The sequence below is a fragment of the Sparus aurata genome, chromosome 1 (assembly GCF_900880675.1).
Source record: "Sparus aurata chromosome 1, fSpaAur1.1, whole genome shotgun sequence".
Lineage (NCBI taxonomy): Eukaryota > Metazoa > Chordata > Actinopteri > Spariformes > Sparidae > Sparus > Sparus aurata.
The window spans coordinates 34,941,323-34,967,095 of NC_044187.1; the positions used below are offsets into that span (position 1 = coordinate 34,941,323).

Below are 25,773 nucleotides of genomic sequence, written 5' to 3' on the forward strand. Positions count from 1 at the left end.
AACATGAATCAGATGTGAGATGTTCTTTGGTTGGTTCATATGGAATGATTTCACCCCGAGCCTGCTTGAACATGTTTGACTACTCACTCGCAGCAGGACAAGAGATGGACCACTGATTTTAACGTCTTTCATTTCTAATGTATTCTACGCAACGATCCGAGTGAAACAAACTTTTATCATAAGGTTTAATACTTTATCCTGGCCGAGAGGGTTTCTTGATCGTCGGGCCTGAGGTTTCATATAAATAGCACTGGAAACTTTCCAGCAAGAATGGAAAAAGTGGTCAGGGCTCTAGGCAACTGGTTTCATTGTGCTTTTTAACCCTTTGGAGCACAGAGCTTAGACTGACACGGCTAACACAAGGAAGGGAGGGAAAGAAAGTAAGATGCGACCGAGAGACGCCCAAATTTAACACGAAGAACAATAATCCAAGTTTAATCCAGATAAACCAAATGCGATTCTTTCCCCCCGAATAACATAAACACACTGTTTTTTTAGCGTCACAGATGGCAAGAAAAACTAGTGACAGTCCACACACGACTGGAGAGCTCAGAGCCGCCGTCGGACTTGATCTGTCTCACTCGCAAAGGACCGGGCCTGGAGTTACCAAACAAGATGAATTCCAAAAACTCTCAGAGGTGCGCACACAAACACACACACGCTTACACACACACACACACAAAGGCAAGGGGAAGGAGGGGAGGGGGAGGGGAGGGGAGGGGGGGAGCAACAAATTAAATCCAGTTAAATTGTTTTTCCATAGCCAGTGGGTCGATAAGTTGTGGAGAAGACAAACCAGACGCACTGTGCCTTCAGATGTACGAGAATGCCTGGAATTTAACCCACTTTCCCATGTCCGCCTGACACCGCGCCCACTCCCACTCCCACTCCCACTGCCCCGCAGCCCCGCACACACAAGACATACAAACAGCCGTGTTAGTTTAACCATACGCAGGTGAATTCACAGAGAGGCGAACTTCAAACATCTGTCCTGCTCAGCACTCCCTGCTCTCACCCAGCTGTGATCAATTGCAGCCCTCTCACTTGTTTGGTACAGTGCATCAATACTCGAAGGCCCCGCAGTCCACTTCCTCCCCTCTCACTGTAAGGCCGGTCTGGCATTGAGATCACGATGCAGACATTGCAGAGGAGAGCTGCAGTTCCAGCCCAATTTTCAAGCAGCACTAATGCTAGCTGCTAGCTAGCAGACATATTTGGGTCACGTCTTCCTCTGAGAACTCCCGAGCCTGGGCTACAGCATCTCCTCTCCCTCTCCTGCTGCCCTACACCACAAACACGAAGAAACCTCAGCTCAGCATCACAGAAGAGAGAGAACAAGAGAGAAAAGAAAAGGGGGTGGGGGGGTTTATGGTATGGGAGGATAGGAATAGCTTAGCAGAACTAAAAAAGAGTGGGGACAGTATAGACAGACCAGCTGGAGATGCTGAAAGGAGAAATAAGGACAAGCAAACCTGCTTCTGCATCACAGAAAACAAGCAGAAAAACACACCGACACACAGCACGGGTCGCTTTTTTTTTTATTAACATCTCTTTAAAAAAATGGCAACAAAATGTACATTCAGATCTGCGAGGGGACGGTAAGACAGTGGAATAATCCAAAACGTGAATAAATAGTAGGTGTATTTTTGTGAGGCCAAAGTCTGTCCAACCACGCCGGTGTCAGTGTTCAGTGATAGTAAAGCACAGCTGGGCCCTGTCCAGAGCCAAAGTACATGTAATTGAGACAAACTGACTCATAGTCACTAAGCCAAAGCTACTCGGTCTGAGACAATAAAACGACTGCAGCTGAAGCGAGCGGCACGGCAGTGTCCCTGCAGTCAGACCATCACTCTTTTCCCAATTGCCAGGTGATGAGTTTGCCTTCCCGTTTTGTTTTTTTTTTCCCGGTGCGTCACATTTGACATCACAAACATGTTTGAAAACAGGAAAAAAAGAGGAAAGCAGCATGGAGGCCAGTGACAACGGTACTGTGGTTACTTGTGAATATCCTTTGCCTCGTCTTTCAAACTTTCATCGACTGAATGATGTTGGAGCTCTGCTGGAACAGAGACAGATGAAAAACTATTTACGTGCCAAACGCCAACTTCAATGCATGTCATAGCATCACGCCGGAAAAAGGGGAGAATAATTAGCTTGTCCTCCTCGTGTTGTATTTCCATCGAAGTCGATCCGAGCTGCAGGCGAGAAACAACCTGGACTACTGCAGAGTCATTCCACACAGGAATGAATGCTGATTGTACTGTTTCCCACTGAACACAAAAGTCAGATGAGATTAAATATAAACAGCCTTGTTTTGGTGTCTGTAGTTTACACACTGAGGACAGAAAACGTTTTGTAAGCAACAAAGAACCCCGCCATTTAGCATCGCAACTGTCCATTGTTTTTATTTGCAGGTACGTTTTAAAGCTGTTCAGTTAACCAGCTAATGAACTTTCTAGCCTTCTACCTTACGTTAGCGGTGCACTACTCCCATGCTAGATGATGCTAGATTGCTAAAATAACAAGCTCAGGTGCAACACAGGTCATGTGTCCACTCTTGTATAAGGAAAAGTAGACATTAGCTAGAAAGCGCAAAGTTCAAAGTCTGAGCCTTTTTGTTGTGTTTTTCTCCCTTTCACCTTTTTATTCTTACTCAAAAGGGCAATAAAGAGCATGTTCAATTAAAAAGCAGACCTGAGTGCACTAACATTTTCAGTTGGACCTTGAAACAGTGTATTCATACAGGTACAATAACCTTTACACATGTAACTAAACCAGTAATGAGGTGTCGCTGGTACAATAAATATTGAAAGGCTGTTACATCATCACTGTCCTGATGTTCTTGTGCCTGTACAATAAGCCAAGGACTTGGAGTTATACTTCAGGGGCAGTGCCACTTCTCTTAGCAGAGATTAAGTGGGAACAGCGGGCTGAGAGTGAGACAGGCAGGCAGGGAGACTAAAAGACAGAGACAGAGCAACATGGAAGTAAAACATGGAAAGACGGGCAGCGGTAAAGAGACAGTAAGAGATCACAGAAAGCTACTGAGCCACACAATGTCTGCTCCAGCTCATACCTCCTATGGACATTTGTTCATTCTCCCCTCACCCGTCTGAGGAAAATGGGCACTGTCTTATAGTTAGACGTAGCTACTTTGTTTACACCTAGCCACTCTTATATAATTGTGGAGTAGAGAAGCCAAGGACACCAGCAAGGGGACGATGTTCTGTGACAGGCCGAAAGAATCCTGCTGATTTCCAAACAGGAGGAAGGACAGTCCATGATCAGGTGTAAGAGTCACTGAGGATTAAGGCCTTCCTGAGGAAACTGGGCTCACTGTCATATCCCTGGTAGGAAATCTGCACGAGAGGAAACAGAACAGAATCAATTACGTCTTTGGCTCTTTACATTCCTATTATAATTCATCAATAATTCAAAGTGTAAGTATGCCACTTTTTTGAATCGCAGAAAGAGGAACTCACAGGATAATGGCACACACTTTTACTACATTAAAACTTTACTTTATGCACTTACACAAACTTAAATTTGGTAGCATTAGTCACTGTAGCTACTGGGCATACCAGAACAAGTAAGGCTGTTAGCACTCAAAACATGTTATTGCTTCTTTATTGAATATTTAAACAAACACAAATAACCAAGTGAAAACAAACAAACAAACAAACAAACAAACAAACAAACAAAGGGTTATAAATTCACCATGGCATATGTAAAAGGAACAACGTGCTGTGTTTTTGTTGTGTTACTTCTTTTCAAAAGTCTCTGTCTCACTTTAATGATGCATTCATTGATTGTTTTGGCTTCTTGAGCGCAGCAGAACATCGACATCGTGGACATATCACCACCTTGTGAAGCTGTTATGTCGATCATATTTGCAACTGTTGCAGTGACGACCAATTTGCACACACTGTGAGCAAAGTTGTGAGCCAGAAAACCAAACAGGGGGGGCTGAAAGACACCATCATCAGTTGTTGTGGGAGGCGTTTCTGTAAACAGATTGGACAGGACATTTCCAATATGCCTTCTGCAGCAGTGATGATTTATCCTACATTACTGTTGCAGTCCTGGTATTATCATATTGCCATCTGCCATGTTTTGGTGGAGACAGAAAAGCATGGAAGCTCTCAGTTCATTCACTATTACATGCTATCTATCAGCTCATCAAGTAAATAAGAACACTGCTTTACAGGCTAACATTACCAGCCCGGACTTCTACCCCACCAGTCTGTACTTATATAGAGGCATGGGACCAACAGCAGAAACTTTGCTGCTGGACTTAAATTAAAAAAAAAATAATAATAATTCTGGCGGCATATGCCATCAATAGGGGGGGTGCAACATTGAAACACACAAAATGCAGGACTAGTTATCTAGTGAGCTAACAAGACATCAGCAAATAAGTAACAACTGCTTTATGTTTGTTATAAAGCAAAAGACCACAATAGATTGAAACAACTAAGTTCTTAATAATCACAGTTTGAAGAGTGCCTCTGAAAGATCTCCATTTGGAGGGCAGTGTAGGCCCAACACTTGTCCTTACCCCATGATCTCGACATGAATCAGGACATGCTACCTCTGGATGTGAATGGCCAAACTGGAGGGGTAGGGTTAAGTGGTAGGGGCAAGGGCTGTATTGGAATTGGGCCTAAAATATTCCTCAGACAAGGGAATAATTCTGTGTTTAATACAAAGGTTGTCATTTGTAGTAACTAAACAACAGTCGGTTTATCCATTGCTAAAACATATCCATATTAATAAGTGTAGCTTTAAAGAAAGATTGCCTATATCTAGTTATTTTCAACAGATAAAAAAAAAAAAAATCAGTGACAAAAGTCACAGCGAAGGGATTTAAAATTTTAAGATACTTCTACACTCTCTCTTCCATCTCTGACAGGCCTGCATGAGCCTATTTGCAAACAATTACAACATCGGCTAGCAAAAACCCCCTCCATGTAAGCCGTTCATATCATGATCAGAATAACACAGATAGGACAGAGGGACGAACAGAAGACATGGCAGAGGACTGTCACAAACCGCGCTTTCTGAGGAAAGCACACACACTGCTCATGTTTAAGTCATGCAAAGCAAACCTTGGGAACACCAATTCCCTCTTTAAAATATGCAGCGACAGAGCCAAGCAAGCAAGCCCCTTGTCTGACATCTCTCTTACATCCAAATTTCCCTCTGCCATCTCTCCCCCCACCACAGCGCGCACATTTCCAGAAGTGCTGTGCGTGCACTCGCCTGCCGCACGCCCAGAGACCAAAAACCAAATAACTCTCGTCTAACTCAGACTCTTTTCTTCTTCATCTTCTTTCTCATTTCCCCCCCCCCTTCTTTCTACCATCTCCCTCGCTCTGGCTCTCTGTCAGACAAAGAGGTCTTATGTAACGAGGTACTGAAGCCTCCATGTCTTGGGGCACATATTTATCCAACACGCACTTGGGGATTACAGTGCAGGGCCCCCTGCTGTAGAAGAGTCTGGGAGAGGACTACAGGCTACATGGGACAGTGTCTGTGTGCATTATAGAACAGGCGAAATTGTGTATTAGCATGAAAGGTGAATTTCAGGTCATACTGATGCCAGGCATGCTTGCTTCTGCCTGTAACCATCTGAAAGTGTGCGTAACAAGAGGAACAGGAAGTATGTCTGCTGTTTAAGTGGGATCGCAGTCCCAGTTTGATGGCACATCCGTAAATGCGTGTGGCTGCCAGAGAGTTCACGCGGGGCGAGGGCTATGCCACAGGAGTCGTCAGCAGCAGCCTCAGCAGGGAGGGCTGAAGGAAAACAGAGGGAGCTGACTCAATGCCTCCCCGTCTCCGTTCTCCCACAACTCCTGTTTTTGCACTGGTAAACAAATACTGACGTCAAATAACAGCACGCCCGGCCCCTCCTCTCTCCCTCCTCACCCAGGCAATATAGACCACAGGATGAGAAACAAACAGGTCGGTTGCCGAGTTTCACTGCAATGTTAACACTAACGACGGCATCGACGGAAGAAGTGGAAAACAGAGATGCTGAGGTGAATGTGAGCGACGCTGCCTTTTTCCTCTCGCTGCGCATTTAATGCTGCCATGTTGTACTTGACACAACACACTCATATAACAAATGGGGAAGAACTATTTTTGAGGGCAGCTGTTGTTGACAGTGCAAAATCCCCAAACAATTGTGCAATCTCTTGCAAAAGGGCCCAGCTGTACAGTTTCAGAATACTGTTTTTCCTCAGGTGTTCATGTTTATCTGGGTTTCTGCAAATTTCAGAAGCAAACAGTGTCAGATTTAAAATGGAGAACAAACATACACAATCGTAGTGAAGCCCTTGACATTTGCTACAGTCTTATTTGTAAAAATGCTGTATGCAAGGTATGCCACGATGAAATCCAGCTGCTGCTCATAATAATAAACCCACCACCCAACCCTCCTCTTCTTTCAGCTCTATGGAGCTTCATAGTAGGGCTGGGCTAAATTACTGATATATATCGTGTTCATGAAATAAGACGATAAATTGTCTTAGATTTCGGATATGGTTATTTTGTGATGTGGCGTAGGCGTTTTCTTTTCCTGGGTTAAAAAGCTCCATTGCAGTTATGTGACGTCATTTTCTGAACTCACCAGACTGTTCTATTTGTTTTAATATTTGTCATAGCCTCTTATTCATTATATCCACATTATTGATGATTTTTATTTAAAAATTCATGGTGTTAATATTTTGTGAAAGTACCAACAGTCATCCATACAATATTAATGCGATGCTGATAATGAAGCGGTGCCTATTTGGTCAAAAATATTGCGATGTTTGATTTTGTCACACAGTCCAATAACCAATGAGTTATATTTCATAATATCAAGGGAAATATTGTATATCATGGTAAGCCCTAAAAATATTGTAGCATTATTGTTAGGCAATACCGCCCAGCCCCACTTCATAGCATCTTTTAAATCACCTAATTTAGTCTTTTAGTTCACTCTTGCAGCTCTCATCAACCCGGTTCAAGCAGCAAGCTGTTCTCAGCAATAAAGCTCTGTTCAATTGCTCATTATCAAACATATATTTCTCAGGAGCTGTTGGAGACCAGGCTAGAGCTAACAAGAAAGTGAATAAAGGTATTGGTGCCGTCCAAATCTCAACGTGGTAATTTCAAATATTGTTGTCTGCGGAGGTCAGGTAGACACATAAGCATGGCAAGACAGGCTCCAGGTTAATGTAAGTTACACTTTAAGAAGGGAAAATTATAGTCAGTTCAAAGGTTGACTTACACTTGTAAAGAACATGTTTATCACAGCAGTCTTTAGTTCCAATGATTTCTACAGCTTTCATTTTTATGTAATGGACCGAGTGAAACACAAACTACTTTGCCACAAAAAACACTCATGAATTTTGGTTCAGTAAAAACTTAAAATATGACCAAATCTGCTGGGCCACAAATGCACATGCAGCAAAATGAACGATCAATTTCAGTGATTTGGAAAATTGTGTTAATCAAATTTGCTTTGTAGCGTGGCCTCTTAACTTCTTCTGACTGATTATGATTGATAATGGCTGATTACTTTTCTGGGCCCATTTTAATAGGCCTTGTTTGATACACACATTAGACTCAGCCACAAACACTTCAATGGGAACGTTAAAGGAGCTCAGTATTGATCTGAAAGAGCACATTATTAATTTGAACAAGTCAGGAAAGTCTTTTCAAAGCAGTTACAAAACTGTAAGTATAAAGTGCATGGCTCACTGCCACGAGCAGGAAGAAAACACAAACTATCACCTACTGCTGAGAGAAAACTCGTAAGGATGGTCAAGAGTCAACCAAAAACCACCAAAAAGCAAGTCTGCAATGAATTAGAAAGTGCCTGGAAGACAGGTGTCGTTTGGCCACAATGTGAAGCAGCAATATGTTTGGAGGTGAGAAGATGAGGCCTTTAACTCCAAGAACACTTTATCTATTGTCAAGCATGGTGCTGGTATTATTATGCTATGGGGCTGTTTTGCTGCCAGTTGATCTGGAAATGGAATAATGAAGAAGGAGGATTATCTCCAATTCTTCAGGTAAACAGGTAAATCATTAGCCAGAAGATTGGCTCTTGGGTTGGGTGCTCCAACGGGATAATGATCCCAAACACATATCAAAAGTGGTAAAGGTATGCTTAAATCAGGCTAGAATTGAGGCTTTGGAATGACTTTCCCAAAGTCATGTCTTGAACCCCATCGAGGACTGTGCTGAAAAAACAAGTCCGTGTTAGGAAGCCAACAAATTATTATTTAGCCAGAGGACTACGAGAAGCTTGGGGATGACTGTCAAAAGCACCTAACTGAGGTGAAAGTGGCAGAGACATTTAACTAAATATTAGAATTAGTGTATATTTTTGACCCAGCAGATTTGGTCATATTTTCAGAGGATTATCACTTGATATTTTAAGTAAACTTCATGAATGTTTCTTAGTAGATGTAGTGTAGTGTAGTATGGTTGTAGAGAGTTGCAGAAATCAACAACAGAACTAAAGACTGCCATGATATACATGTTCTTTACAAGTGTATGTACATTTTTGACCACAACTGTATATGCACATTTAATATCTGTGCTGAAGTCTTGTCATGAAATGTAATACATATAATTTAGAATTTAGATGCAAGTGAAATGTGACTGTCATTACTTTGATCCAAAAGTGACTTTGGCATTGTGTTAAACATGAGACAGTGATAGGGTCTTTTGAAGTGGGGTTGCATGAGTGTACATAGTCAGTGTATTACCTAAAGTAGATGGACGTCAGTTGGCCCGCTCTGTGAGAAGCAGCACGTAGCACTGGCAGGCGCTGTACCACTGTTAACAGTACCAACAACAAGATGTATCTTAGCCATCAAGAAGGCTCACCTAAAAATATACATGTATGTGTTTAAGTGTATGCTACATTTTCACCATTTTGGTGCTTTAAATATCACCATACAGCCCTTTCCTTTGGCACAACATTGCCTCAACTGACAACATCCATAATCCTACGCATAAAAGCAACTGTACCTGTTGCGCACTGTATTACGCCGCAGATCAGCTGTTTGGGTCGAACTTTCAGTGGCTGCCTCAGGCAATGTAAAGTGCCAAAAATGTCCAAAACATAGTGTACACGTTAAACAGATATATATTTTTAGGTGGGCATAATTTAAGCTGGCTAAAATACATCTTGTTGCCAGTAGCATTTATGACAGCTTCCCTGTCAGTGCTCCATGCTGCTTCTCCACACAGGGGGAGAGCTGACGGTCATCACATGCAGGTAATACACTGACTAGGGATAAGTACCTCATACAAACCCCACATCAAAAGGCCCAAACCATCCCTTTATGGTAATGAAGAGCGGCTCTGAAAGTGTATGAACACAAATTATTTTCTTGTGGTAATAAAACAGTTGGAATGAAAAACACCATACCTGGTATTTTGTATTGACCCTAATTATCAACAAATATAATGAATAAAACAAATATTACAAGTTACACAAAAAGGAAGCTGATGAGAAGACTGGTCCGTCTAACATGGTGAATGAATGGAAGACCACACATTTAACTCTTCAGCACAAGAAATAACAGAAGACGTGTGATGTTTTAAGGACCTGCAGACACCTGGTGTGTGTGTGTGTATGAGAATGTTCTACGTGTATGTGTGTATTTTTGAGAACATCTCGTTCACTCCCTCACCCTGCTGACCTAAGTCTCCCTCTCTGACGAAACATCGCCCTCAGCTCCACTACTGGCGTTGGGGTCCTGTCGGTAACGTTGGGCCCCTTTCTCCCTGCTCGACTCTGAGGGGCCCTTGGAGCGCGTCTTCTCCTTCCTTTGCTGCTGCTTCTCCTGCTTTGACAGCTGAGGGAACACAAGAAACAGGAAGGCTTGGTTTATCATAACAAAACAAATACTTCATCTTACTTATCCTTTGCCCTTAACATGCACTAACCTGTCAAAAATCGCTGGTGAGCGAAGAAGTAGTGAGACATAAAAAATACACGTATTGCCGGACTTCCTCCCCATCAGCGGTCAAAAGGAGAGCTGTATTTATCAAAGTCAGAGATGTTACAAGGAATATCAGACATCAGATATGGACTGGTGTATTCCGCCATACTGGTGATCACGCATGGAAATGTGAAGGTGTCTTTTACTGATCAGAAGGAAGCTCAAAGCTCTGCCACTTTGGTCTACCACCGTAAACTGCAATAATGAAACAGACGCATCGAACTGATTAAACAAACTCTCACCAGACAACGCAATGTCCAGCTGGACTCCCCAATTCAACTTGGAAAAAGGACGAATGGATGGTGAAATACCAGCTGAACAGGGAGCTGTGTTCTTGTTCATGATTTTTTTTCCCTCCTCTTCTTTTTTATGTGACGAAGAATGCTCCGTCTGTGACTAACTAAAACAACTGAGTAAGTGAACCGAGTGAGCTGGAACAATATTTAATTCTCATCAACCCACAGAGGTATGCTCTTCGCCCCACTGTTGTCATAATATAACAAGTTTCTCGGAGAGCCTCGGCCTATTGTTCACCGTTCCGTGATCACTGATGCATTATGAATGAAGCCTCGTTCACGTACACGGTAAGGGGAAGATATGTCAGGATTGTGATTCGTACTTGAACTGTGTGTACTGTACAGCTAGCATTTAAGTGTTTTCGTTATGCTTAGATTTCAGACTTGACAAGTTATCTGTCAGAGTAGAATAGATAATTAGCTACCAGGGTTAACAAAAGGTTAACAGTAACAGTTTGGGGAAGTATTTAATTTTGATGTATCTGATCATTTTTTCATAATTTGATGTTATTTATTTGTACATTATTGCATTATCACAACCCTATCTTTTGCTCAAAATTCTCCTTTTAAGGCCTAAATAAAAGGGATTCTACTTCTCTGTGATGCCAATACAAGATAATATGAATATAGAAGGAAGGAAAGGGGATTTATTCTTGGCCAGTTGGAATATGCCTGGTTTAAATAATCCAACAAATAGAGGGAACGTTTTGGCTCATTTTAAGCCTTTATCACCAGTGATAATTGATTGACAGGAAACTAACTTTAAAAAATGACTCTCATATCAGACTGAGATGGATCCAGGAAATGGATAGGAAAATATATCTCATTCATCCCTTCCTGCCAAAGCTAGAGGCACTGCAATTACATTTAGGAAGCGCACCCATTTCATAAATATAGACACAATATCTGATAAAGAAGGTCAGTTTTTGATTGTAACTGGGGAAATACAGTATATTCTATGTTATATATAGAATCTGTAGTGAACAGATTCTTTCCTCCACCATCCCCCGTTCCCTCATTCAATTCACTATCATCATTTTGAATGCTTGTATTTGCTAAATAATATGTACAATATTTGAAAATAACCATGTTAAAATGTTGACATGCAACCTTTTCTGCCAACAAGTGTAGTAAAATAGTAACTGCTTTCAATAATGATAATAATAATGATAATAATAATAATAATAATAATAATAATAACAATAATAATAATAATAGGCCATACAACCTTTGTGTCATTAGCATCTTGATGCTAATGATGAGGTTCTATGCAAAAGCAAAGGTTTTCTGTCAAAGTTAGATGAATTTTGTTTCTTTTCCACTGAGAGAATAGGAGTTTTTTGTCTAAGCTCTCCTTCCTGGTTTGAAGTGGGCAGGGCAAACTTGGTAAGAGGTGAAACCATACCAGCAAAGTCCTGCTGAACCAGAAAAGCCGAGTTTTTGGATGTAAATAATCACAAATTAATTAAAGAATTAATTAAACTCCACAGAGGCGATTAAATCCTGACAATCGACACCTCTTATAGTAAACTACGCTGAAAATACAACCTCTCGTCAGTCTGGGGTTGCTGATGGCTCAATGAGCTGAGGCACAAACCAGAATATGCCTCGTCATGACCTTTGCAGTATGTTCAGTATTCACCGAGAGGGCCGTAAATGCATGCGAATTAGTACAATTAATTAAACAAAGCAGGAGAAACACGTCAGCGCCACAGACAAACACTTGTTTTTGTAGATACACGACCTCTTCTATTCTCTCCTCATTTAGAGCTATTCTAGGCTGTCATATGATCACTTCAATGAGTCTATTGTTGTGACTGCATGCACTGCCTCTCACACACTCCAAAGCAGGCCTTCCCAGTGCCACTCTGCACGACTACTCGCTGCTCCAATCAAATCTGCTCCTACTCCTTTTCTCATTGTATTCTTCACGCTCCATAACACACCACAACAGTACTGATAAAATCGGTATGCTAGCCGCCAACTGAAAAAGGCCCGTATACACAGATGCTCAAACTTTTATGGCTGCCGGGTAAATATTTATGAACTAAATGTCATCTTAAGATCCAAAGCATTGCATAACCATTACATTATTCAAAGAGCACAAAAAAAGGGAGTGTTATTCCCATTTGAACCCATTAACACGCCGTTGTATCAAACCAGGCTGACTGTCTCTGTTGATGACATAACATCTGGTGCAGAGAAACACGAGGAGACGCATACTTTCAACATTATAAAACAAACTGGACACTGTCAAGTAAGTGTTTCTTTTTTTTTTGCCATAAAGCAAATCCACATTTCAAACTACTTTTTAAACTGCATTCAAACCCAAAACTCTGAATCCCAACCAGATTAAAAACCTTGCCCTGACATGATCTCACATTATATAATTCCTGTGTATGTTGGGTTTCAGCCTACACCCCAAAACAAAACAAAACAAAAAAATTGCACAGTCAGGTGAACAAACAGAAAAAGTCAGGAGCCATCTGCCATTGATCACGACCGCTCAGCCTCCCAATGAGAACATCCACACAGGAACATTTTCATAGCTCTGGATAACACCATTGTTTACTTGCCGCTTGACCCTGCAGTTGACTAAATCCCCGATTCATGGAAAGAAAGGGACAGTGTTGGTTGGCCGTTTCTTCATTTCCCCCCCTCGTGCCAAGTTTAGCCTATTGGCTGCCCTTTTATCCCTCATGTTCAGCCTTGGCTTTGGCTCCTCTGCCCCCGCAGCAAAACATCGCAAACAGACAAGATTAAAATTCTGAGGACTGCTTAAAAGCCCTCCCTTCGGGCGAGCAACCAAGCCTACCAAGGGGAGAGCAGCCAAAGCCTGCCTGAAGCCAAAGCATAAGGCGTTGGTTGGGTTTCACTGAAGGGAGAAGAATTGAGGAAGACAGATATATGAACTTCTTTCAAATGGCTGAAACAAGAGGCTGAGAGAGGTGTATCGGGTTACTAAGTAGGAACTGTCTTGGGTGATCCCTTGACTATTCCGCTAGCTTTTGTGGTTTTGAGGGAAATGTCTTCACAACTACTGGATGGGTAGATAACCAAGATCGTTGAAGTAGGACTGCAACTAAGGCTACTTAGCATCCATCCTGGGATGTCCTCTTGACCCAGTGCAGGTGGTGGGAGAGAGCAGGATGATGGACAAGTTGTCATCGCTGCTGGTGAAGGAGTCCCACCCCCTGCAGGTCACTATCACAGCACTGGGCAGCTCCTTCAGCAACAGACTGATACACCCCAAGTGTGTGAAGGAGAGGTATCGCAGGTCCGTCCTTCCTGCTGCTGTCAGACTGTACAACCAGCACTGCTCCCAGCAGACCTCACTGTGCACTGTGCAATACAACTATACAAAACTCATTTCTGGTTTGTATTATCTGGTCAATTCTTTAATACCTATATTTATTATTTGTATTTAGAAATGAAAATTCACTGCCACACTGTTCCTAATAAATAACATGTTAATTCTGAACAATGTCATGTTTATATGTATATACGAGTCTATTCTATTTCTTAACGTTTTAAATTATATTGTTTATTTTTTACTATTGTTATTGTCTTTTGTAATATTCTGTCCTTTAGCTGCTATGGCAAACAAATTTCCCCCGTTCGTGGGACAATAAAGGAATACTGATTCTGATTGATTTGGTAAAAAGGTCAATATTGTGATTATTTTGGCAGACATTGCTGTATGATTCACAACTAGTGGGAATGATCTTTTTTGCATCACAGTTGCGTTAAACTCAACAGACACAGAGCTCTCCTGCTACACTGACAATTGACTCCAGAGCAGGATAAGCTTCTTCATATTTTAGATTTGACTGAGCTGTTTGGTTGTTAAGTGCCACTGTCAATAAGAGAATGAAAGCAAACTACAATAAGTAGTTAGTACATTAAACCATGCAAACAAAAGACAAATATTCCTAGCCTCTCAATAACAGGGATACACCTCTTTCAGCCTCTATTTTACTGATTTATTCATTTACCCATCTCTAACTGTGCATACATACTCAGTAATGTAGATGTAATCCTTTGCAGGGCCACACACTGCCCCTTGGTGCATTTGCCCCTAATATCAAGTATTGAAGGCAAACTACTACAAGCTAAATACTGATGAGGGACAGTAAAAGTTTTTTGGGAAAAGTAGACTTGAAAAAGAAGTTTAAAAACCCAGACAGTGGCCATCATGTCCTTGCCAGTATCGACGTCTGCCATTGCCATCTCTTCCTTAGCCTCGTGGAGTGGAACTGATTCACCAACTGTTCTCACTCAGTCACCCCCATGGTGAAGCTGAAAGCACCCCCAACCTGCCTTGGTTGGGTGTACGTGTGTGTGTGTGTGTGTGTGTGTGTGTCTGTGTGTTATATGTGTGCATCAGATGACTGGCAGAACAAGCCTACGAGCACAGGCTTTGGTGAGCACGCCGCTACCACTTCATGCTCCCCCTCTGCAGTACCTGTACTTGTGGGAGCCTGCTCCCAGCATGCTCGTCTCTCCGTTTCCTTCAATATTCTGTTTGCTTCACTGTAAAACCAGGATTTCTTCTTTTATTTTTTGAAACCATGCTCTGAGATCAGAAAGGGTTCATATTCACCTTAGCAGCCTCACAAAGCAGCTAGCATGGCTGCAGTGCAGCTATTCAGAATAAAAAAGGTCAATATATAATGAGGACTTCTGGTTTGACACTGAGGCGTACAGTATATTGAGATGAAAAGGGAAGAGGACAAGCATGCTGGGCGCAGGCAGGCCTGGTGGGCTCCCACAAGGACAGGTACTGCAGAGGGGGAGCAAGTGGTTACAGCAGTGTGCAACACACACACACACACACACACACACACACACACACACACACACACACACACACACACACACACACACACACACACACACACACACACACACACAGTCAATTCAGGGGTGCTTTCAGCTTCACAAGGGGGTGACTGGGTGAGAGCAGTCGGTGAATCAGTTCCACGCCATCAGGCTGTGGAAGAGGCGGCAATGTCAGACATCATTCTTGGCAAGGACAAGGACGGGTTCTTAAGTTCATTTTAGTCTAAATTCCCCCCCAAAAAACATTTATTGTGTTTTTCAGTATTACCCTTGTAGTTGTTTGCCTACAATAATTGATCTCAAGGGAAAATATACCAGGGGGCAGCGTGTGCCAATGTAAAGGACTACTTCTACATTATTGAGCACTGTATGTACAGTCATTGGTAAGTAAAAGAAAAAACAAGCATGAAGGCCTTGAGTTCATGACCCCACAACAAGCAACACCCAAACACCTTCCCCATAAACGTATCATTTATTTCAAATCTAATGCAAGGAATGTCAGAAATGTGCCTGAGCCTGACCAGCTATCATCCCAGATAGATTGATGAGCAACAAAAACCAAGAGTGAATGGGGTGCGTGTCAAAAAGACGTTCTGATTGTGTCAGATACTGTAAGATATGTGCTGATGTACTGTAATTGATGGTTGGAAAACTTTAATCTGTCATCAGTGACAGGCCTTTCTAACCATTGAAATATATCTAAAGCTGCATGCACAATTGAAAGTACAGCACTGAGGTACTGTACGGTGGTGTCATCAGAGCTTTAGTGCAAACTACAGCAGCATTCTGAGGCTGTGAACAAAGTGGATTGGAGGAGAGTCTACAAAGCTGTTTTAGCTGCAGAGGTAGTTCTAATAATTGTTTTATGAACAACACATTGTTACATTCATGGGTCTCATTTGTCTTAAATCTCAACTTAGATACATTTCTGATGTTTTTGTTGTGTTGGTTTTAGTGATTATGGATACATCTTACATTTTCAGTCAAGTTTGCATTGTATATTTACTGTTATATTTCAGGGTTTGGTCACATTTCATAATCATTAACAAATGGTATGTTATAGTTAATTAAACTTTAGTTAATAGTTATTTGACTGAAATAGTTCATATACCATATGTTAAGCAATTCAATTGTAATGGTTTATACTAATTCGTTGCAAATTTGTAATGACAATCCAAATAATATTTGATAATTATAATAGAAATAATAATTATAAACAAACTACACATTATTATCAACCATTTACAAAGTATGATAAACATCAGTTGTAACTTGCAATTGGTTAATAAATGGTTTATAAGTATATTATTGTTAACAATAAAACTAATAACTACATGTGAATTTACTCTAACCATTTATTAAAGATAGTTTAGATAAACTGCAAGGTTCTCTTTCCAACGGAAAACTGCTTTCATGAAGGCTTTCGTTTTTTAAAAACTATAAACTATCAGTATAGAGTATCAAAAAGTATAAAGTATCTGATATTTATCAGTTGGGCTCAAATATGATGCGTCAGTTATACCTACATAACAACTGAACAGATTAGGTCAGTGGTAGTAGAAAATAAAGCAGTTATGTCTTGAGACAAGGCATGTAAATATACATATCACATATTACATGAAAAACAGGAGGACTGCACACAACACAAGTATAAATATCACCATCTAGTGGTTCCAAATGAGAAATAAATTATTCCTTGAACAGTGAATTGTGGGTAGGGAGATGCAGCTAATTCAGGTTTCTATAGTCCAGAGTAGTGGAGTTTCATTTGCATATTTATTTTGAAAATGTGTTACATTTGTAACTAGCCAGTAAAAAGTGTACCTTAGAGAAAACATCTTAATTTAAGGTCCCTCATCTAGCTTTTTTTGGAGCATTTAGTTGCATCTGACATCATGCCAAGTGATAAACTATCCCATCCACTGAAGTAAGACAGAGAAACCACTGAAAGCTCCAGCAAAGCGCTTATGTGTGGATCTTGAATGAAGATTTGTTTTCATCAAACCACTATCCAAACCAAGCGAGTACCTGTCTGGGGTCTGTGGGACCGGTAGGTGACGTCAGTTCGATGGTGACAGGTCCGTCATTTTGAATGTGGACCTGCATGTAGGCCCCAAACTCCCCATCTAGAAACACAAGACAGACATTTTACAAGCCAGATGAGACCTGCAATTCAAAGACCATCAATGCCACAGTTAGCCAACAGTTTACCCAATCCAAGTTCACCCCAAATGACAACACCTCCAAATATTAATAGGCAGTAACCACAAGTGGAATCTGTTTGGCATTGTCAGTCGATGTAACATAAGGATGTAAGATAACGTGGAGCCTTGAGACATTGGGGACAAAACACAAAAGGGCTGTAGGAGGACAGGAAGTTTCAACTTAAATGTTCTCCTTTCTTCCACTGGGTCCGCGAGATTAATGACACCATCTGCACAATGAAGCTGTGGGCCACGGTGGAAAAGCGCTGCATCATCACATTTCCTCTCTGGAGGAAGGGGGACTAATTAGGAAGCCTTATGTCTCCCTTGCTGGGACAAGGTGTTCTCTGCACCTGCTCCCTGGTGGGCTGACCCAATTCACTGTCACCATCACCGCATCACAGCCCCGGTAATCCACCCCCCCAAAAAAAGTCATAACCTTACACTGAGATGGGGAGCGAGGCAGGGGGACAGGGCAGTGATCCAGACAAACAAGTGAGTGGTGATAACAATGACCCTCAGCACTTTTGTTTTTAATAAGCTATGAAACAAGTAGCTGTAAAACACAAAGCAATTTTGAGCAATGCTTTCTTTGCCCTTCTGGAAAATAGCCTCTCGTTCTGACTTTCTAGTTTTTACAATGACCCTTTAAATGTGTGCTGCTTTTCTAATAATTTCACAAAATCCATCATCTTCAAAGAAATAAACAATGCCTATCAGCTACTCAATATCTGACCTAGGGCCCACATCAAAAATGGTTAGCAACAACTTCAAAAATGGGAAAACATTTTTTTAATTAGCTGTCCTCTAAGGTCCAAGAGTAGCAGGAACACACCACTGCAGCACTCTGACGATAAGACGGCTAAGTGATTTGTTCACCCACCCTTTATATGCTCCGGCTTGTAGGCGCTCCTCATGCTCTCCAGGATGCTGTTGTAGAAGGGCTGGGCCAGCTCTGCAGGCATGGCTGAGTGGAAGTCTGGCTTGTTGCCTTTCAGTATACACTGCAGTGTGAACTGGCTCACACACAGCACTTCAAAGTCCCTCTCCATGACACTTTTGCTCCACGCTCGACCATTCTCGTCTTCAAAGAGTCGTAGGTTCAGGATCTTGCGTACTCTGGAAACAAACAAGGTAAAAAACAGTGTTCAATCAACCCGTCGTGTACCGCGTCGATCACTCTGATTAATCTTGTTGATTCGGGCCAAGTACTGACTGCCTTCATTTGAAGAGCACACACACTGGGATTTTGCATTTGACTGAGGTGTGTAACAGTTAAAATATCATTGTGTGGTGGTTTATGATGTTGCTTGTGCGAGTTTTAGCTCCTTGACTCATTTGTGGAGACTTCACATCTTTGCTGATCTCTTTTAACGCGTGCTATATAGCCTCGTGCTTATTTTTGTTCCAAACACTCAATGACTTCCGTTATATCCAGCATATCATAAGCAGACTTGGAAATTCTGTAATTCATCAGTGTGAACATTAAGGGGGCTCTATGTAACAACAATAGTCTGTGCAACATTACCCATTACAAAACTGTGAGATTTGGGTAAAAGACTTAAATACTATGCAGCAATCGACAGAATTCAAAAGTTGCCTGGAAAAGCATTACATTATATTGAAAAACTGTTTTAAAATATAAATTTTTTATATTTGGCTTTGATGTAAACAGAGTCATAGCTATGAGTCCTCCCTATACAAACCAGACCAACCACTGAAACAGAAAAAAAAAAAATCAGTACAAATTTTTCATTATTATTTAGATTTTTCTGATCTTATTAATACTTACTGTAATTGGTATTTTAATATTATTTGCATTGGTGTTTGGGTGGGTGGTCCTTGTCAAGAATCATTCACATGAATACCAAGATCCATAGTTACCCAGCAGAACATTGCGTTGTAACAAGATGATCAATGTTACTTACTTCACCTGAAGGTCCTTTAGGACTACAATAAGTGTTCTGCATCAGGACTGATCAAGCGATTGCTCTTTTAACCTGTCCTACTATGGCAACCACTCGCTGCCTGTTCAAGCCTTGAATGAGGTCTTAACAGAAGCTCAACAGTGTGTGGTACTTTATTCTGTCCTAGTCGGATGTTATACAGACCCAGCACCTCATTCAGGTTTGATACCAGCTGAGTCGTGTTATTCCCCTACTTTTTAAAATTCAACTGAAAAATGATGTCAAGTTTACCAGTGTGGTACTGCACATAACAACTCTTTTCTACCACAAACATTTAAACAGGCATTTCAGGTTCGGCTCAGGTTTGTGTCTCTGGGGTTCAAAGTCCGTCCCACACTCACTCACATGTAGTCAGCATCCTTCTGGGTGTCCTCCGCAGATATACCCAGCAGTATGCACAGTCCCCGTCCTACTGAACTGATCTGCTCTTCTCCCACTGCAGGAAAAGGGGGACAGTTTGAGTGAGTGAGCTGCTGTTAAGTGACAAGCAGCTCAGACTGACAGGTGACACACTGAATGACATCAGTGTGTGTGGTGAAAGGAACCAGCAGTCAGGACTGTCATTCAGCTGTCAGTACCACGGACGTCCGCGGGACACGGTCATCATTTCATAACCTTCACTGGTTGCCTCCGAGCTTATAAACACAAGCAGCGGTGGTCTCAGTGGACTCCGGTGAGAGACACGCCTGGCTGTGCCTGAAGCCTCTTTCCCTTTCACTGGTACTGCTAATGCTAACCCTGCTAGGTTAGCTAGGGTTCGTGGTCAGCGATACTGTGAGAGGCGTCAAAGCATGGCAGCTCTACTCATTACAATGCAGCCGCTTACCTGTGACAGTGGCCCTGGTGACCCTCTGAATAATGGCTCTCATTGTTTTGGTTGTGACGAGGAGCACTCTTACAACTTCCGAGGACTCACGGCGGGGACGGGACGTCGTCGCTAGCGGCCCAGATACGAAGCACACATCCTGTGCTGCTTCCGGAGGTTCGCCGGTGTTTAGGATTAACACGCGACTCTGTTAACTGAAGACGTATCTGTGTCAGGTACAGTTATTAACCAGAGAAGGTCTTCAGTGCAGACACAGGGAGGTCACAGGCTGAGCTAACTGGCTTCATTTATGATAGATGTTTAGCCAAAGCAGAAGTCTAAGTGGATTGGGTCGCACACCATGTTGGTTCAGGTCATGTTTATTCACTAATCTATAGATAATTTCTATATTTCTATATGGACCTGTGAATTTTTTTTATTTTTATGACGGCTGACTGGCTCTTCTACTTTATAGTTTACTCAGAAAGGCTCCTACAGACAAACAGGTATATTTAAAAAAAACTTTTATGAGACCAACATTCACAGAAAGAGCATCTTTCCTGTTTCCTGTTGACATCTTCCAGTGTTAGTGACACGTTTCCTCAAACATGAATCCAGAGATGACCGGGTTAATGAACGTCCAGAAAAACAGGCATTAACGCGGGCAGCTACGTCTTCTCATCCCGTTTTCAACACCTGTTGAAAAGCTGTGATTTTATGATAAAGGTCAAATGTATAACATACCATTATAGATGAAGCCCCATATTCTTCATTTGTGTGGGAACATGCTTGTTTGGTACAGACCTTTTTATCTGTGAAAATTAAATGCAAAAACTACCATTCGCACTAAAGTACCAACGGATCACAGTTGAAATATCTTTCAAATTAATCGCAATATCATTCACTTTTTTTTTTCAAATCATGCAGCCCTAATGCCAACAACATTACAGTATAGTGCAAAGTGAAGGTATCTGGTTAGACATTAACTGAAAGGCTGGCTGACCACAAAACAAAAGTATGAATCACAAGCAAATTATATGGCCTTTATTACAGTGTTCAGTTTGATTAAGGTTTATTTTTATGGTGTTAGACTCAACTGTGTTGGGCATTTTGGGGCTGAGCTTTGAGCTGGTGCTGAACAGTGCTTTGAATACATTTTCCATCTCATAATGGGAAACATGTTGACGTGGTAGGAAAAAGTAGGAGAGGAAAAGCACAGGTGTAAATAATAAAATAAATGATTGATAAATTACATTTAGTTGCTCCAGTCATGGCTCACTGGGAAACAAATACAAGGGAACCATTATTAACGTAGCAATACCTTTTTCCCTAACATGTCAAAATGAGTATTGTGAATTACTGACAGTTGGGAAACACATACTAGGAAAAAATGGATCAAGTAAGGCCACAGAATTAAAACACCTGTCTGAAAATGTGTTATATTGTACTTTAAAAGGGGCCATATGTAAGAATTGGCCACCTGTTTGATTCATACTCAAAACAAATAGGAAACTAAATGTCACCAGAGTAACTGCTATCTGTAGCTGCCTTTAGCTAGTTAGCTCAGATAAAAGTGCAGCTAGCGGTTCGGACTGGGCGCTCATAGCACGGCGGGACTGTTCCTGTTAACATGGCCAGAACAGGAGCTTTGGACTGGGATGGGCCAGGGGTGAGCTGGACAGTATGCTGACTTCGGTAGAATTCTTGAAATACAATACAGTTACAACCAAAACATCAGAAGTGTTTGAACTTTTTCACACTCTGAAAACAACTTTGTTGACTTTTTATTGCAGAAATTCTTACATACAGTACCTTTAAAGTTTCATAAACTTTGTCGTTTATTTTAAGCCCAATGTCTCAGTCCTCACTCATTATACTGGCTGTTCCTTCCAATAGCACATCTAAATGAACTGTTATATGAACACCAGTCAAACAACAACAACAACAACAACAACAACAACACTGACAATTTCATAAATGAGCCTGTCATTCATTCAACAGATTGAGAGAACATCCTGTTGTATGGTGCAATACCTGCTGTGCTCACAGAATCACAGGAAACTTGAGCTTGAACATGAGTCGACACCACTGGTGGTTGTGGCAGCTCTGTATTGATGGACGGCGGTGTGGATAAAGCTAACAGGAGTATTACTGAAAAAAATTGTTGAGAGTTTATAAATAATCCGCTGCAATCACAATGGCATCTCCTCCAGACCTGGACAGGTGGATACTGGGCTGGGATTTCTTTTACAAAAAAAAATGATTTCTTCACATATCTTCATTAATGAAAAGCATTAATAGTGCATAATCCCCCCCCCCCCCTAAAAAAGGCTCTCAACAAGTTCTCTGTCCATCATCTTATTTGGCATCGTCTCCACTCCCAGAGTCACCGCTGAATGATTTGATAAAATTGTAGATTCTCGTCGTGTATGGGACAAAGTCTTTCTTGTACATGACGATGGTTTTGCAATGAGCAGTCTCGTAGACAACTTGATTCGGATCTTCTGGCTCCTGGACCTCTCCTTTTTTCACTAGTTTTCAAGGGGAAACAAAAAGAGTGATTTAGCTCTGTACAGCACGAGCACCTTAAAACTGTGCAGTACTTGAATACATGTTGTTATTTTACTAGACAAACACTGTAGCTGCTGTTAGCCTGAATGTACAGACAGCCTGTGTTTAACAGGCCAGCATTACCATTGGAACAGAGAATGAAGCAAAGCTGTGTGAAACAGCAAACAACATAAGAAAGATAATGAAGTCACTGTGGTAGACATCTCTGAAAACAAGCAGGCTACAAAACTGCTGGTTGGTATAAGTTAATGAACTACCAAAACAAACAAAACATTTAAAAAACAGTTTGTACTGTACATTTACAGCATCCACTTAACCCTAGAACTCTAACGTATAATTCTGTAACACCATCACTAATGTTGGGTATATATAACCCAATATAATCTAGTATAAAACATACTTCCCATCAAAATATATTAAAGTACAACAATACATGGCAAACACAACATCTCATATAACGGGAAACAAAGGTATCAAGGGGGGACCCTTGAAAAGGCTCTAAAATGTGTGAAAAATTAGGGAAACGTTCACAAAAAACTTCCTTAAATAAAATAAAAATAATAATGGAGCTGGGAACTTGTTCTTCGGTCCACCCGTTCCTGGGACATGTGAGCTTTTTCCGATGAAGGCACAGTCTCTAACATCGGTAAAATAAACCTGAAAAATACTTTACCCCCTATGGAGGATAAAATATTTTTGTATAAGGGGAAATAAAAGGAGCGTAATTAAATTGTTATTTTATAGCAATTTCTCAGGGAAATTTTTTTATGTTAGTGACGGAGGGTAAACTATTTTCACCTGTTGAAAAAAACAAAACAAAAAACAGGGATGGGAGCAGGGAGACACGCCTACCTTCAGTGACATCACTGAGCAGACTGAAGCTACCCTCTCTCTGTCTTTCTTTTTTGCTTTGCTTTTTTCTTTTTTTTTTCCTTTTCTTTTCCCACTAATGTCATGCGATATGTTGACCTGCCAAGGGACTACAGATGAAAAATAGCTTTTTTGCTAACTCTGGCATATTTACATTTTGAGTGTAAACTGAAAATGTCAACTGATGTGCAGTGTCCCTTTTAAATAAACAAACAAATAAATAAAATAAGACCCGCGCCACTCAATGAAAAATCACGTTAATACATCCGCGCGGGTGAAAATCACCCGACGTTAGTGTAGAAGTGTTAATGATGACAGTGTGGAGCTGGGTGGACGTGTCCGGTCACTCACCTGGCGGGCCGTCAAGTGAACCCGTGTACTTGAAGTACGCGTACGAGCCGATGACGGCCCAGACGCCGGCAGCGTACACAACGGACATCCGAGTTTTCCACTTCACCACATCTTTGAGCGTCATGGCTGCAGTCTGACAGCTCTAGCTCTGTTTGTTTTTCTTCGTGCTCGGATGTCTTGGAGCAAAGTGGCGCAAGTCAGGGCGCCGCCATGACAGTCAACCGGAAGTACAAGTGCTTGTGGTTAAATACTTCCGGAAGAAATTTTTATTATTTTTTTTTCCCAGGTCAAGAAATCGCAATCAGTTTTACTGTCCAAGTGTGTGTGCATGTGGTTCTCACTGTATTCACACAGAAAACTACTGTACAGCCCTTAACTACGGAAGCAGGTTGATGCCACAAAAAGAAAAAAACTACATATGTATATATATATATATATATATATATATATATATATATGTATATATTTATATATATATATCTATATATATATATCTATATATATATATATCTATATATCTATCTATATATATATATATATATATATATATCCATAGATATATAAATATAGATATAGATATTGTATGAACGTGATACGTTTCATAATGTTATCATTTATTTTGTTATTATATCTCATTTACTTTTTGTTTTGTATATTACCACTGCTTTTAATTAAAGCAAAAGTAAGTTAATGGATATCTTATCTGATTACTCAATTAATCAGTAGAATAATTGGTAGGATACTCGATTATGAGGGCGCTTGCCTGCAGCCCGTGGTGGAAGTTTTCAGATTTCCTTTTAAAGTAGCCTAGACATATAACTAACTAATAATTCCAGTGCAAATAAAAGTCCCTCATACAACATCAGGACTTCAGTACATAAGAAAACTACTGGACAGCCCTAAACTACGGAAGCAGGTTGCTGCCACAAAAAGAAAAAACAATGTATATCCATATCTATATATCTATATCTATATAAATATATATAGATATTGTACAAACATGATTCACGTCATAATGTTAATGTGATTTTAGGACCAGGGCTGTAGCTGAGCTTTAGCAATTAGCGAGGTCCAGATTTTTGTTTTTAAATGGAACAGTTTTGTTATGGAGCTGTTCTCTGTTAATACCTGTTAAGACTGTGTTGTCTTATACTTTAGCATCAGTTAAATACACAGAGACAGTGGAGTAGAGTAGCCAAAAACTTTACTTAAGTATTAGTTTGTCACTTTATAAAAACAGGTAAAGATAAAGGTAGTGATCAAGATAGATACTTTAAGTATAAAAGTATTAAAAATGACTTGAGTGGTGAGTAATTGTCTTTTACTGACGTGAATCTGACTGATCGGATTATTTCACCTACAGATGGTCTTCTATGGGTAAAGGTAAAGAGGTAAACATGTGACTGTATGTATTTGTGATGAAATTACAAATGATCATCTCCTGATGCGACCAAATGCAAACTAAATATTACATTATTATTAAACTCTATTAAATTAACATCATTTTGTTTGATTGTTATCACCTTTATTTTATTATGATCGGGGAAATAAATGAGCAAATTGTGTGTATGTGCATGATAGATCTTGTCTGTTATGCCAAAGAATGAATATAAAGAGAGTCAAAGAGAGTGTCCGTAAACTTTGATGAATCCAGTCCAGATGTCCCATGTGGCAGTGTGACCCCCCCACATCTGGTCTGTCCAATCACATGAAGACAGTAAAATTAGAGATGTGTCCATGTGTCAGTCTGTTGTCTTTCTGAACATGTCTCATATCAGATGACTCGTCTGACTTACCTTAAGACCCTCTGTGGTTGAGACGTCACATCAGTAGTTTGTCTTTGTTTCTTGTGCATAA

General features: G+C 40.8%; 2 protein-coding genes across 3 annotated transcripts; both read right to left on the bottom strand.

Moving 5' to 3' along the window:
* Positions 1-1,521: 1,521 nt before the first annotated feature.
* dtd1 (D-aminoacyl-tRNA deacylase 1) lies at positions 1,522-20,504 on the bottom strand. 2 transcript variants are annotated; one of them, XM_030402284.1, is made up of 6 exons: positions 20,146-20,504; positions 19,665-19,755; positions 18,236-18,471; positions 17,177-17,274; positions 9,708-9,863; positions 1,522-3,359 (listed from the first exon to the last, which is right to left on the bottom strand). In XM_030402284.1, exons 1-5 carry the CDS (start codon positions 20,186-20,188, stop codon positions 9,708-9,710), a joined length of 624 nt encoding a protein of 207 aa, XP_030258144.1. In that variant the 5' UTR covers positions 20,189-20,504; the 3' UTR covers positions 1,522-3,359. The 2 variants fall into 2 exon arrangements, with proteins under 2 accessions (XP_030258144.1, XP_030258067.1); XM_030402207.1 differs by having other exon boundaries at positions 9,699-9,863.
* A 649-nt stretch (positions 20,505-21,153) lies between these two features.
* On the bottom strand, positions 21,154-24,152 carry LOC115572367 (small integral membrane protein 26-like). The gene is made up of 2 exons (XM_030402405.1): positions 23,917-24,152; positions 21,154-22,655 (listed from the first exon to the last, which is right to left on the bottom strand). The coding sequence occupies exons 1-2, from the start codon at positions 24,038-24,040 to the stop codon at positions 22,483-22,485; spliced, it is 297 nt and encodes a 98-aa protein (XP_030258265.1). The 5' UTR covers positions 24,041-24,152; the 3' UTR covers positions 21,154-22,482.
* Positions 24,153-25,773: the final 1,621 nt, after the last annotated feature.